The following is a 14,275-nucleotide window of genomic DNA, read 5'->3' as shown; positions in this document are numbered from 1 at the left end:
GATGTAAACCCCAGTGGATCAACCACACCAACCTTTGACAACCTTCTGACCATCAACACTTTTGTGTACTTTTATATGTTCTCACTTTTTTTCTGTACGATTCACAATTATAATCAATTTTGCATCTACATAAACTCAAGACAAAACATGATTCTAGAGAATTAATAAAAATATATATGGTTGTGTTTTGGCCAAGTCTAGTCTCCTTTTACATATTGTAAACATTTTGAAGTATAACATTTCCATGTAAAATTAAGGTAACGTCACTGTTCTTTGTTTTTTTTTTTTTAATCTTCTTAATGTGGCCACCTACTGCGACGACAGTTAATACTCCAACTTGTTGAATTGAGCCAACATGGATGCAGGCAGCTCCAAGGAAATGTAACAGCTCACATTGCTGTTGTAACTCCAGAGAACTGCTGCTGATGCTGTTCAAGTAACCGCACTTAACATTGATTTAGGAATTTTTCACATCTTTCAGAAGAAGAAAAAAACTATATAGTATATACAGTCTGTTTAGAAAAAAAATGACCCCCCTTGGAAATTTTCATACTTATTGTTTTTCACAATATTCAATCACAGTTGATTTCTTTAATCTTATCTAAATCACCACTGGTGCAAGGTTTCCAAATTCTTTTTTATTTTTTTTTGCATGGAGACCACATGAGCACCATAAATGTGTATCAAGGATTGTAGTATAAAATACAACTGTATCTGGAAGGACCAGTTATTGGTGAATCAGTATTCTAGTCACGAACTACACCACAAAAGACAAAATAAGACACAAATCAATAGTTTCTGTCAGTCTCAGGATGGATGTGTGAACATTTCCTAACAACTAAATATATTGTTTTGGCAAAAATACTCAAATTAATTAGACCATAAGTCAGTGTCATAAAAATAAAAGGTGGAAACGTCCAAGGGGGAGGGGGGCCACAATTCTTTTCTATACCTGATGTATTGGCATTCAGCTCAAATCCCAATTGTGCTAGGTTGCACCTGATGATGAATTACATTATACACTGTGGAGTTTAAGCCAAATCTCATCATGGAGGAGAGATAGACTGACCTCAAGGAACAACTAATAGATGATAGAGAGCATGTGCGAAATTTAACTTTTTTTAAATTGATTAATGGGATATTTTGCTAAAAATACTTGACCAGATATCAATACCAAAAAAATATTGAAACCCCAATTCCAAAAAAGTTGGGAAGATACAAAAAAAATGTTATGTTATGTTATTATTTGCAAATGTCATCAACCCATATTTTATTTACAATAGAACATAGACATATCAGACATCATGTCAGATGTTGAAACAGAGCCATTTTATCATTTCATGGAAAATATTAGCTCATTTTGAATTTGATGGCAGGAACACATCTCAAAAAAGTTGAAAGAGGGGCAAGAAAAGGCTGGATAAGTAATTGCTGCAAATCAAAAGCAAATGGAGGAACATTTGAAAATAAATGCTTTAATTGGTTAATTGGCAAAAGGTCAGTAACATGACTGGGTATAAAAGGAGGATTTCAGATAAGTAGAACCTCTCAAATGTAAAGATGGGCAGAGGTTCATCAATCTGCAACAAACAGCATTTAAAATTTGTGGAACAATTTCAGAAAAATGTTCCTCAAGGTAAAACTGCAAAATGGCTTCACAGGACTGTTGAGCAGCTAGAATCCTGCATCAGACAATAATGAGACAACATTCCTCTCTTAAACTCCAGCAACTGGTCTGCTCACTTCCCAGAGGTTTACAGACAGTTGGTAAAAGAAGAGGGGATGCTACACAATGGTAAGCATCACCCTGTTCCAACTTTTTTGAGATGTTTTGCTACCATCAAATTCAAATGAAATGTTAGAATGTGTAAATTTCAACATCTGATATGTTGTTTATGTTCTGCCGATAATAAAATTAGTTTGAGATTCGCAAATCATTACATACTGTTTTTATTTACATTTTACAAATTTCTCATACTTTTTTAGAATTGGGATTGTACTTCCACAGCATACTTAAATGGAAGCATGAACATAATACCAAACAGTCATTGATATCAACAGACACAAAAAAAATATATTAAAATCCCAAGTTACAAAATCTGAAATGTGAAGAAATCAGTAGCATTTATACAATATTAATCTTCTGAACAGAGATGAAGCCCAGTGTTGGTTATGACTGCATACCATGGACTAATCAATTCTTAATTATACAGGCTACATTTAACCACCCAAAGAAAAATTTGTACAAAAGGACAATATGACAGTTGCAGTGGCTAAACTAAATCTTTACTATTGTGTGCAAGGTACACATCAATGCCAGCTGGCTTGCTCTGGTTCAAACAGTATCATCATCAAGTAATTGGGAACATTTAATTGGTTGCTCTGTAGTGGAAAGTAGGAAAAAAAACAGTAGTTAACTGCACTTGCTACCTAAATCTGGGAAATTTTATTAGTCCCCTTGCCATTGGCTCCCTGTTCCTTCTGACGAGACTGTTATCTCAAGTCTGCCCTAGAGGCAAATGTCAGTATGTCAGTGACTTTGAAGTCAGTAGCAAAGTGGAAGTGGTTTCCAAAGAGAAGATGGAAAACTCAACCATAATTGATGGTCCAAGCTCTCAATGGCATAGTGTGTGGTTACTCTCTGTTCCAAAGAGCATGAAGTCTGACTAGTAGGGTGCTGGCGGGGTTCCGTAACAAATCAACATCATCCTTTGACTAGATCAGATATCTACCCAGGAGAGATAGTCATGTCACTTATGTAGATGCAGTAGGAGTAAATCTTAGGACTGGAATTTGGCACCAATTACTCAATTCCATTCCATTTCAAATCACACAGTCCAGATTGGATTAATTTTGATTTGATTTTCAGTTTATGATTTACAAAGCAGACAATACTGCTTTAAGCACTTCTCAGAATCTAAAGTTTTTTTTTCACCCTTGGTTTCTTCAATATAAAGTTGAGTTATAGTTCACATAACAGACTAAACTGCAAATATTTTCTGGTTAAAAACTTGGGAAATAGTATTATTTGCAAATGAGTAAAACACTGCAATACTATGTTCTTAGGCCTACACTTGCAAAATAATTGAGCAAGAATAATGGAAACAAGTATAATAAATAAATGCTGTCCCACATATGAACTGTCAGCAGCAGCTGTTCCTACTAACTACAGCATATGTACTTAAGGACCTCTTTGAGCACAGGCATAACAGAAACTGAGTCTGCTTTGTCTGCTTTATCTAGTGTTTTTGTTGACAAGACATCACTCTGAGGTCAGCAAACAGCTGTTAGTAAGTTAGCTAGCATTAACTCCCACCGGGGACAGACTGAAAGTGGAATTTACATTTACTGTTACTGGAATTGCACCGCTTCACGTCTTAGTCTATCCCTCTTGCAGACATGTTCTCTAAGTTGTAGCCAACCAATTGACCGACCTGGGTTACAACAGTCCTGTAAACTGCTTAGTTGTCCGCATAGACAACTATTCACATCACAGTTTATAGAACTTTAATACCTTGAGTCAGACAATATAGTCTATTATAGTCCGTCAGTCACTCACTCTACTTTTAAACTCAAAATAACATTCTTTTGCACTCTAGTAGTAACTAGTTTTCCATAAAGTAGACATTTTAAACTCTACACAGCACTAACTGAACAGCTTACAAGTAACAATCGTATACACATAATATTCAGATTTAACACATTTAATGTAAATGAGAACAGGCACAGCAAAGAATGATCTCTGAATTTTGCAAATCAATATTGAATTGAAAAGGAGAATTGCAAGTAATAGAAAAATCTTATTTTTCTCCAGCCCTACTAGATCAACATGTTAAAACATGCCATGTAGTGTGATGGAAATAAGTGGATTGTGGTTTATCTGCAGTCCCCTAAAATTCTACCTTTAAAAAGGGGGGCAAAATAAATACTCAGTGCGTGACTACCCCAGATTTTCCTCACTCAGTCAGCTGCACACTTCCTCATCTCCATAGAGGGTTGGCACTTACATAATCACATCAAGCTCAAGCCCACTATAACCACCCTATCCTTCACTTTCCTCTTGTGACCATGCAGAATAATTTGATCCCTGGGGAGGATTTGTCTGGAGGATGAGAGAAAGGTGTATGTGGAGGTGGCAGGATGGGTGTGTAGGGATGGGAGGGAAGGGGGGAGGGGGAACAAAACAACATAAGAGCTCCATCACTTTCTTACTGGCTAAAGCCCTTTTATGATAAGGATGGAGCTCGCGGGTGCTGATAGCAGTCTGTTGTTGGGAAAGCACTGAGCATCAGCATTGGTGAGACTGCCAATCTATTCATTGCTACCCAGAGGAGAAGTTCTGCAGCTGTGTAGTGCAGGGATAGCCCTTCAGAGAGAGATGCCAGGCTGACACACAGCTGGGATGAATGAAATTAAGACATTGTATAGAAGAGGAGGGGGAATGGGTGGAGTTTAAAAAATTCAGACAATGTGCGCTCTAGCTCTCAAACTTTATGTTTTTATGGCTCATCACAAGAAAAGAGTATTCAGTCAAATCCCAATGGCTAAAACAACTGAAGACAGACATAATTACAAACTAATTTACAACTGATGACAAATGGAAAGCAATAACAACAAAGATAAATAAATTAAGCCATTCACATAAAAGTAGTTACTTAAAAAACCTTTAAGCTACATTACTTAGGTTTGCACCAGAAGGATACTCAAAATTAATCCACTCTGTTCTGCCCCCCCTTTCTGTCCTCTACACTACAAAAACATAGTAAATAACAATATTTAAGAAAAAAAAATATGTCTCTGCACTACTTTAAGAGCATCTCTCCACGTAATGATTATTACGTCTAGTAAAAAAACAAAACAAACAAAACTATATATACACTGTATATTTGATGGCAAGACAGTTACATACAGCTGACGCCTCTTAAGGAGCATTTTGCATGTATTTACAAAACACTTATGTAACTGATGTATGTACATCACTTTATTTTCTCAGTATTTAAGCAGAAACTGTTATCATCCACTATCAAAAGCCACTACATAAACTGTGTTTCACAATATAAGCAGGAAACACCTCAAACTTAGCAAAGCATCTGACAGGCACCTCCAAATCTGCACAAAAGACTTGAAGGTGTGAGTTTAACGTAATTTTCTATTAACATGTAATCAATAGTAAATATTACCACTACTGTTTCTGAATTGCAACACTTGCAAAAGTTTACAGAGGTTATTTTTACCTTTTTTAGGCTAACAAAGCAAAAGTTTCATGAGCTGGGTGCTTCTTAAAACCTTAGTAAGTAGGCTAGTGGCATCACCGTTCAGCCGGTCAAAATATACACCATTTAGATATGTGTGTCTTTCAGCATGCATTTGCTTGCGCATTCACTTGCAACAACCTCTAGTTTTCTCGAAGGTACCCCATAATAACTAATAATTGAGATTGTCTTTTCAATTTATTGCATTATTTGTTTGCTTTATTTGTTTTGCTATAATATTAAAATTAGTACTCAGGTTTTGAATACTACTGGTACAGACTAAAACATTTTCAGTTATTGCAACAACGCTGGTAGAATCATCGCCTTTTTGTCAGTCAACTTAAAATTTGATAAATTATAACTTGTAAAAGTAGAAGTCCGTGCAGAGTTGGTATACTGGACAGCATTAAATTGTACAAGTATATACCTAATGAAGTGGCCAGTGAGTTTAGACGTGTAGTCCAGAGAGTCTGGACGAGAGGTATTAGCAGAACAGACACAAATGTAACAAGACACACGGGAATGCTGAACATGCGCATGTCATTCCAACATTTACTTTTTTTTTATTAGTTATAATGTAAATGTAAAGTAAAACCACCACTGAACCAACCACTTTTAAAATACATCGATTGGCACAACATTATGACCACATGTGCAATTTAATGCAATCCAATACACTAGCTCTACCATGAATTCTACTTTTAAAAGAGTTGAATTTCTCATTTTGTAGGTTGAAAGGTGATAATTGTACTATGTGTTTATTATTGAGGTCAAAGTGGGTAGTGGAATCTAACTGTAGTGCATTATAAGAAGAGGGGGTTCTAATATTTTTGCCACCCTATTTAAAATGAATGCCCCATATACTAGTTATAAAGCATCTTCTCTCTTTTCCCAGTAGCCTGACTAATCACACAGACAGAAGGGAAGAGGGGAATTGATGAGATATTGCCTCTGGTAAAGAGGAATATGAAACAAACAAGTAGCAAAGTGACTTACTACTTATTATAATGTTGTGTGTTTCTGACCTGTAATTTTGTAATGTGCACCATTAACTAAATAGCACATTTTCACCTTGCCTACAGTCGAACGCAAAGAGCAGATAAAGGACACATAGATCCATCAACCTGAGCCAGTGATAACACTATACTGAGAAAAAAGCACAGTCTCTAAAGCCATATTAGTGCTTACATTCTCTGTCAGAATGTGAACAGCCCTGAGCTTACATAGACATAGGGTGCAGCATTAATGAGATTTAATAAAAGACACACACATCTAGTTAAGGATTGCAAAGACCACTATTCCACTATTTAAACTGAATAAGAACGCACAACATATGCTTCAGACTGGATTGTACACCCTCCAAAAGAATATCGAAGTCCTGATATATTCAACTAAAATATTTCCCACCCACAGACTCGTGCAAGCAAGAACCGTGGTTAATAGTGTCCACAAAAAAATGGGCTAACTGCTAGTGTCCCGCTTTGATGTAATGGTTCCTTTTTATCTACTGAAAAACAACGTTGGTGTTTTACTGTACAAGATGAACAAATAATCTGTATTGCAGAACCACGCATCATGTGCACTCACACTGACTGCCAAAGCAGCAGAATTCGAATCAGGGATTAAAGTATCACATGTAAGCTAGGTTATGCCAACTGTTAAAACAGCCCTAATACACAGCTCTGTGCTTTACATATAATATTATAAATATTATTATATAATATTTCCATCTGAGTGATACTTCAAGTCACCACCACAACAATCAATGACCACACAGTGCTATAGATATTGTACTGTTTGCTAATTATTTGACATATTAAGAAAAACAGCACAAACTCCATGGTCAACATACGGTTTAGATATCAAATATCTAGTCAAATCTACCAAATGTTTAGTAAAATAACCTTTTGAAATGTTCCCCTCACGTTTTAACATATGCAAGATAATCTGCATTGGGATAAAAAGTGTATTCTTGAATACATAAGAATGAATTAAGAGTCATCCTCAAAAAGGCATAATAAAATAAATAATAAACAATTTGATATGTACACTGACCAACTTTACAGAGAGAATGTTCAACTCAAACAATACTTTATATGTATAAGTTGGTCTACTGAAGATGGCAAGTTCCATTGCCCTGCAGAGCCACTTATCACGAAGTACAGGGAAATGGCCTGCAGATGCCAATTATGTAAAGATTACAGGACTGTAGGAGGGTTACCAGATAGAGGCTTTAGTAGAACAGTACTGCATAAAAATTAAACATACTCCGGCTTGCAATCATCAAGACTATTCACATTTTCATGTTAATATAATTTTTTTTTTACCTTAACAATGTGAAAAATATTCTGAGAAAAATAAAATAAAAGTATGGCATCAAGGGCAGAGAATAATTCTGAAAATAAAATATAATATTAAATAGAGCAATTGTGTGCCTTTTCAATTAAAGGAATTACAATTACATAGGGCTGGCATATTTCATGCAGTCATTTTTTGCAACGGATGATTTTAATGATTTTCCTTTACATACCCTGATTCTATATTTGCACTGTTAATAAGACCATAAAAATGAACATGCAATAGCAACTAGTGCTCAACAATTTTACAAAATGCATAAGGAATTTAAACATTGAGCCATATTAAACAATGGACATTCTCTATGTAATAATATACCTTATATACAAGTATGGTCCACCTACCTCTCATTCACAGGCTGAAACTCTGAAAGCAAGGAAGGGCGACGGCGATGGGGCTGGGCCAGGTGGGAGCTGTACTCCCTGGCATGATGAGTGTGATAGTCAACCAGCCCCACATCCTGGAACACAAATAAAAAATAAAAATTAAAATAAAAAAGTTGTCTGCATAAATTCCTTCACCTTGTGAATTATGTAAAGATCACAATTGTTTAAAAATAAGCATTTTTTCCTCTTCCCTGAAAGGCCCCTGAGAATTCACAGCAAGATCTCTCAAGTGCTTTACATGAAAACAGGTGGCACAATTAAATGCACTGTCTTCTACGTCCCTTACCGTGTGTGCCCGTTGTAGCTGCAGTGGTAGAGTGACAGGGTTTGGCAGATGCCGTGTATCCAGTGCTGTCCTCCGGCCCGGTGGCACAGACTGGGAATGAGAGGACATGCTGACACAGCCGCTTCCACTACAGGCAGGAGGTGGGTTTGGATGTAGAGTAGATGTCATACATTATGGGCTGTTTCACTTAGCCAGACTCCTATAAAAGAAAAAAAAAATAATAGAAACATCAGCCAGCAGAATTGCTTTGGATACTTTTATACCTAAAAAGAACAATGCATAAATTATGTGCAATATTGGTCTTGCTTGAAAACATGCTTTATGGCTACAACTTCCACAGTTCTTAGGGATCAAAGTGTGTGTGTGTGTGTGTGTGTGTGTGTGTGTGTGTGTGTGTGTGTGTGTGTGTGTGTGTGTGTGTGTGTGTGTGTGTGTGTGTGTGTGTGTGTGTGTGTGTGTGTGTCTGCTCCGGATATCAGAATGTCATCTCCCTACCACAGCTGCTCCCTCCTTCCCTGGTCCTAATAAAGAAGTGACATTCCCTGCACCTGCTAGACTGAACTCCTCCTTCACCGTTTACTGAATGAACCACTGTGTTCACACTGAAGACTCAGACAGATACCAGCCAAGTCAAGCAGCTAACTGGTAAACTGAAAATACTGTACAGCAAGATTCCAGACTGCGACTACATAGTCGCATTTAAAGGCCATTTTTGGAAATACTGTGACAAAACTCGGCGTCCCAGTGCAACTTGCAAATGTAAACCCCGACATTTTATTTAGTACTTTTTACTTTTGTACTTTAAGTAAAATGTAGATATCTGCTTGGTACTTTTACTTGAATAAAAGATTTGATTTGGTAGTGTGTAGCCACAAAGGGGGGCTGTAGCTGCTACATTTTCGTATATGACAAACACAAGGTTTGAGGACAAAACTAACACCAGCTAAGATGAAGCAATCATTAATTATTTCTCAACCAAATCATCTAGGACATTGTTTGCACATAACTTTTCCGTGGCAATGTAAAATCGCTTGTGCTATTAGTCATATTAATGTAAAAGCAAACATTCCATAGAGAAATGATTTGGGTGCAATCTCACAAGTGATTGATTTTTGCCATGGTTACCAGTGTTGCACAAATCACCAGAATTTTGTTTCAGCTGCCCAGTGCTGATCACCAGTGGGCCACATCAGTCAGATCAGCCAATGCTAACTTCAATCCATGAGTCAAACTGATCGCAGGGCAAAATTAAACATTGTTCTGTCTGCCCAGTGAGCAAACAGGTAGTTAGTTCAGAACTAAGTACTCTGGAACACCTCTGAACAACCACGAAGGTTCTGTAGTGTCAACTTCATAGAAACTGTGAACCTCATCAGCTGATGTCATTTTTTTTATATGTATTGATATCTATATCTATCTAGCTATCTATAAAATCATTTATTCATCCCAACAGGAAATTGTCATTTGTAAACAAACTCAATTTTTTTGCACATGTAGATCTATTTACGATATTTTAAATACCACAACAAATATTATTTTTTTAATTTTTGTGCTAGTGTTTCACTAACTCACACCTTTGAGTCTGGAGCACCGCACAGGCAGCATAAATAACTCACTGACAAATGAAGTTGTGGGCCTTAAGTTAGGTACTGGATTTTAACTCCAGATGATAGCATGCAAACCAGACTAGACTCTTCTACAAGCCTTCCATCACATATAAACACTGATATAAGTTAAAGAGGCACATGAACTGACACACACTTTCACAAATCCAATCTATGGGAAGAGAGATTTCTTCTGTAAAAAGTACAAATTTAGACGCAAGACGAAAGGGCTACAATCCAAATACAGTACACAGCACGCAAAGATAAAAGACAACTGCATATTTTTTTATTTTAGAAAATACTTAAGAACAGAGAGAATCAATGAAATGAGTGTCTAACACTCAATGGGATATGAATAGCTGTACATAATAGCTGTACATCCCTGTAAAGGCTTATGATGCTTCTCAGATTAGAAAATTGGAGTCCTGCCTCTGTGCTTTGAAAAAATGGTTGTCAAACCATAAATTCAGATAAAACTGAGATGCTGGTCATGACTCAAGGCAAATAACAAATAACAGTAATGTTTGAGAACAGTATTATTTTTCAGAGCTTGACAGCAAAGAATTTTGGTGTCACATTTGATCCACCTCTCTCTTTTAAACAACACATTAAAGATACCACTAACACTGCCTTCTTCCATTAGGCAAAATACATTTTGATCTTGGCTATTGTGATTGTTGCCATTTGTGACTTTAGTGAAAATCAGATCTAATTTCATGCAGAAAACCAAAACAAATTGCAAACAGTGCCATAACTTTTATATGAACCAGTTTTAATTTAAGCATTTGCATCATCCAGATTGGACAGAATGTTGTTTTCAGGCAATGAGCTAGTATTTAGACTTCACATGGTTCAGAGTGCTGCAGCTAGAATTTTACCTATCTGCCGCTTTCCTCTGAAATAATCCCCCAGCTCACATCAGGCAGTCTGACGCAGTAGAGGTTTTTAAATCCAAACCCAAAACTCATTTGTATGCTACAACCTTTAATTAGTGCCCTACTTACAGACCATTGCAGTGTTTGTACCAGCTAATTCTTGTCCAGTGCATTGGTTTCAATGAATTAGTAAACCTAGTATTTACAGTGTAATTATTAAGTAATTAACTTAAAATCACTGCATTTTCTGTTATTTTTCTTCTAAGCACACGAGCATCCAGGCTGTCTGGCTCTGGCTCTCCCTTCCTCCCAGTAGTGGCAGCTGGAAATTGCTCATTGCCTCACTGAGTATTGTGAACTGTTTACACAAATAACACGCACATTTAATTTCAGTTTATGGATTGTTTCTTCATTTTCAGCAAACTGAAGTTTGTTCAACACGATAGTGCCCCTTGAGGACAAGTACATGTACCGTGCATGTGTAAAAGAAACACATGCAAGAATGTTCCAAATTAAACTCACATATTTGCAAAACGCATGATTCCACCTGTAGGCGCAAAACAAAAGGCACAGTGGCATAAATCTGGAAAGGACCCTTTAAAATATTGCCAAAATAAAGTGTTCTAGGTGCACTGCCTTTTATGAACTGAAAAACAAAGCCATCAACAATTTTTAAGAAAGGATTCCTACTGAGGATTCCTTTTTTTTTTTTACTTGTTAGAACTTAATTTTATTTAGATGCTCTGTTATTTTGATAACACACAGGACGTCTTACAGATGCTGTGGGACTTACATGTACATATGCTATAAATTAATATATTATGTCTAAAACGACTAAGATTCATGATATCTTTCCATCTATTTCAGCATAATTTGTTAACAGCTTGGATGTGTCAAGGGCACAGGTGTTTGCTTGCAGCTTTACACCAGAGTGTCTCTGGCTTTAGCTAGCACTTTTTCAGCTATTCTTTAATTAAAATTATGTTAACATAAAGGCCAGTACTGTCACAAGAACATGCATTTTGACAAAGAAAATTATATTACTGTTCAACAAATTTCTTTTGTTTTTCAGCATTTTGGCATTTTACACACTAAGTCACTGTGTGGTTTAACTTGCCCGTTTAAACTTTCCTTTTAGTTTAAACTCTCATTTTAGCTTAGTATATCTAATAAACTAAAACCAAGATCCTTAATTTATATTCACGTTGAATATCTACATTCTTTGAATGTAAAATGTATAAATAAAATAAAAAAAATAAAAACAGTTCTACTGATCAGTGGGTGGAGTTTAAGAATAATGAAGGATATACTAGAAATAAGTCACTATCATTCACTTATCCTTTATCCTGCTCCTTCTGATGTAATTCACAGCTAAGCAGGTCCTGCTGACAGAGGGAGGGGCTGCTTGGGAATAAGGGGGCTATTAAAATGCAGTCGAGTGATACTAATGTCATTAACACTCTAGCAGTCTGTTACATGTGTAAAACACAACTTTAGGTAATGTCCAGAATTTAATTTGTCCAGAGTTCATATGTAAAAGAGGTTTCAGAAGCCTTGCTAATTTTGAGTACTGAACTGTTATGCTTCTATCATGGCTTGCGGACTGTATAATTCTCATCAATACACTGCACAATTAAGCTGATGAGAGACACTGGCAGACACTGCTGTTCCCAATAGGGGTGCAGACACAACTGAAAATATACAAGGACTGTTCACATTTAAACACTGTTTCCACTAACCATCAAAGTTTTATTCTCTGAAAGAATGGAAGCTGCACACACCTGGCAACTGAAAGGTTGACAAATCCACAAACCACGCAAGAACAGTAATTTTTGCGTGTCGTTCTGTTAAAGCAAATTTGGCAGTAACCAGCATTTTCCAAATGGAGCAACTTTCAATGAAAAGAATAAAAAAAATAATGCACTAACAAAGGAAAGATTTAGGGTGAAATCCTGGATGGAGAAACAGACAACAGAGTCTACAAAATTATAGAGGTAATATAACTTCGTAAAACAAAGCAAACTTTACGTTCAAGGTAGGTCTTCCTCGGTTGTCAACAATGTCCATCAAAAATAACAACTTGAGCTTAAGAAGTTAACAGGGCAGAGCTTGCACTCGCCTTTACGTCTGTCTTCATTTCTTAACTTAAAACATCTCCAAACCACAGACATTGTTCCACCTTTGCCTACCTGCTCAACCGTTCAAAGAATCAGGTGCAATATCCGATTAGTTTTCCAAGTACGAGTAAATAAGCACAGTACCAGACCTGATACCTAATAGTGGTATCAGAATAGCAACGTTATAATTTTCAATTATAACTTAATCGCTAAATATTATACATTTAAACTAAAAATTAAAAGTGAGCTGAAAAAAAATTAGCTCACTAGCTGAAATGCTAGGTTAGCTAACTTTGGTGGTGCTCATAGGTTTTTGGAGTGGTCCCTTGAAAATATTTAAACTGAAACAAGCATTTGAGTTGTGAACCAGTATTGAATTAGCATTTTATATGAATGTGCCTATGAACTATGATAACACCACACCAGGTACCTCCATCCCCGGCATAGGATAACTTGGAGTAGAATGATAGTAGAATATCAGAATGCCACGCTTCATTGTTTTACTCTAGTTTTGACTCTTTCATTGCAGCACAAAGAGGGGCACTATCTTCTCTTCCTTGCTTCTAAACTATCACAATGTGTCACTTGATTTTATTTATGCAAAGGGCTCTGTTACAAAAGACTGAACATGGCTCTGGCTTTAAGGAACAGAGGGTCTCTGTAAACACAGGCCACCAGAAACACTGCTGGTTAAAGCCTCTCACCAACTAGAGACTTTCCCTTTGTGTCAAGTAGTCTAAACCGTGCCTTCAATATTTTTCAAGAAACCAGGGAACATCCATCTTTTAGTCAGACAGACCTGGATAAACAGACCACACAAAGGGGTGTGCAAAAAATTCTTGAGTGGACCTCACTGCTGAAGGAAAACCAGATTAGGAAAAACTCAAAGTAATACAGAATGCAAATAAGGTCAATGAGAGGCAGAAAAATAGGCAACCGACGCAGAAAAAGGGTGAGATAAGCTGCTCTCCTCAGACGGCTCTTTGATGACCATCCAGTCAAAAGAGATTCCCCAGTAAAAGGTAGAAAACAAGTATGAAGGCAGTCACAAGATCTGCAGAGAACATTAAAAAAAAACCTGACTCAAGATGAGAGGGCCTACACAATGAGAGAGCTTTGACATAAACTCTGAGGCAAATGGGGCCTTCCAGACGAGAGGCTAAACACATGCACTGGCACTGCTACAGACACCCACAGGCAAGGGGATGGCTCACAGCCAACACTGCGAATGAACTCAGTCACCTCACTCTCTCACTAGCGTGCTTTCCTTCTCCCCTCTCTTTTGCTTCGTCTTCTGCACAGAGTAGACTGGGCCTCAGCCTTCAGCAGTGTGAGCCAATACCCCCCCCTCCATTTTAGGAATGGCTGTGGAAATACTAGCGTAAAGCACACAGACGGTT

General features: G+C 36.9%; 1 protein-coding gene across 4 annotated transcripts in view; it reads right to left on the bottom strand.

The window, feature by feature from the left end:
* ncor2 (nuclear receptor corepressor 2) overlaps window positions 1–14,275 on the bottom strand; it is a 90,891-nt gene that overhangs the window by 64,457 nt on the left and 12,159 nt on the right. For all 4 annotated transcript variants that reach the window (XM_067522380.1, XM_067522381.1, XM_067522382.1 and 1 more), the window contains exons 2-3: window positions 8,280–8,478; window positions 7,952–8,067 (exon numbers count right to left, since the gene is read on the bottom strand). In XM_067522380.1, coding sequence (XP_067378481.1) covers window positions 7,952–8,067; window positions 8,280–8,447 — 284 coding nt within the window. In that variant the 5' untranslated portion in view covers window positions 8,448–8,478. The remainder of the gene's footprint in view (window positions 1–7,951; window positions 8,068–8,279; window positions 8,479–14,275) is intronic.

This window comes from Channa argus, chromosome 11, assembly GCF_033026475.1.
Source record: "Channa argus isolate prfri chromosome 11, Channa argus male v1.0, whole genome shotgun sequence".
Classification (NCBI taxonomy): Eukaryota; Metazoa; Chordata; class Actinopteri; order Anabantiformes; family Channidae; genus Channa; species Channa argus.
Note: the sequence above shows the minus strand (reverse complement) of the source record. Positions and strands in the feature narration are given on the sequence as shown.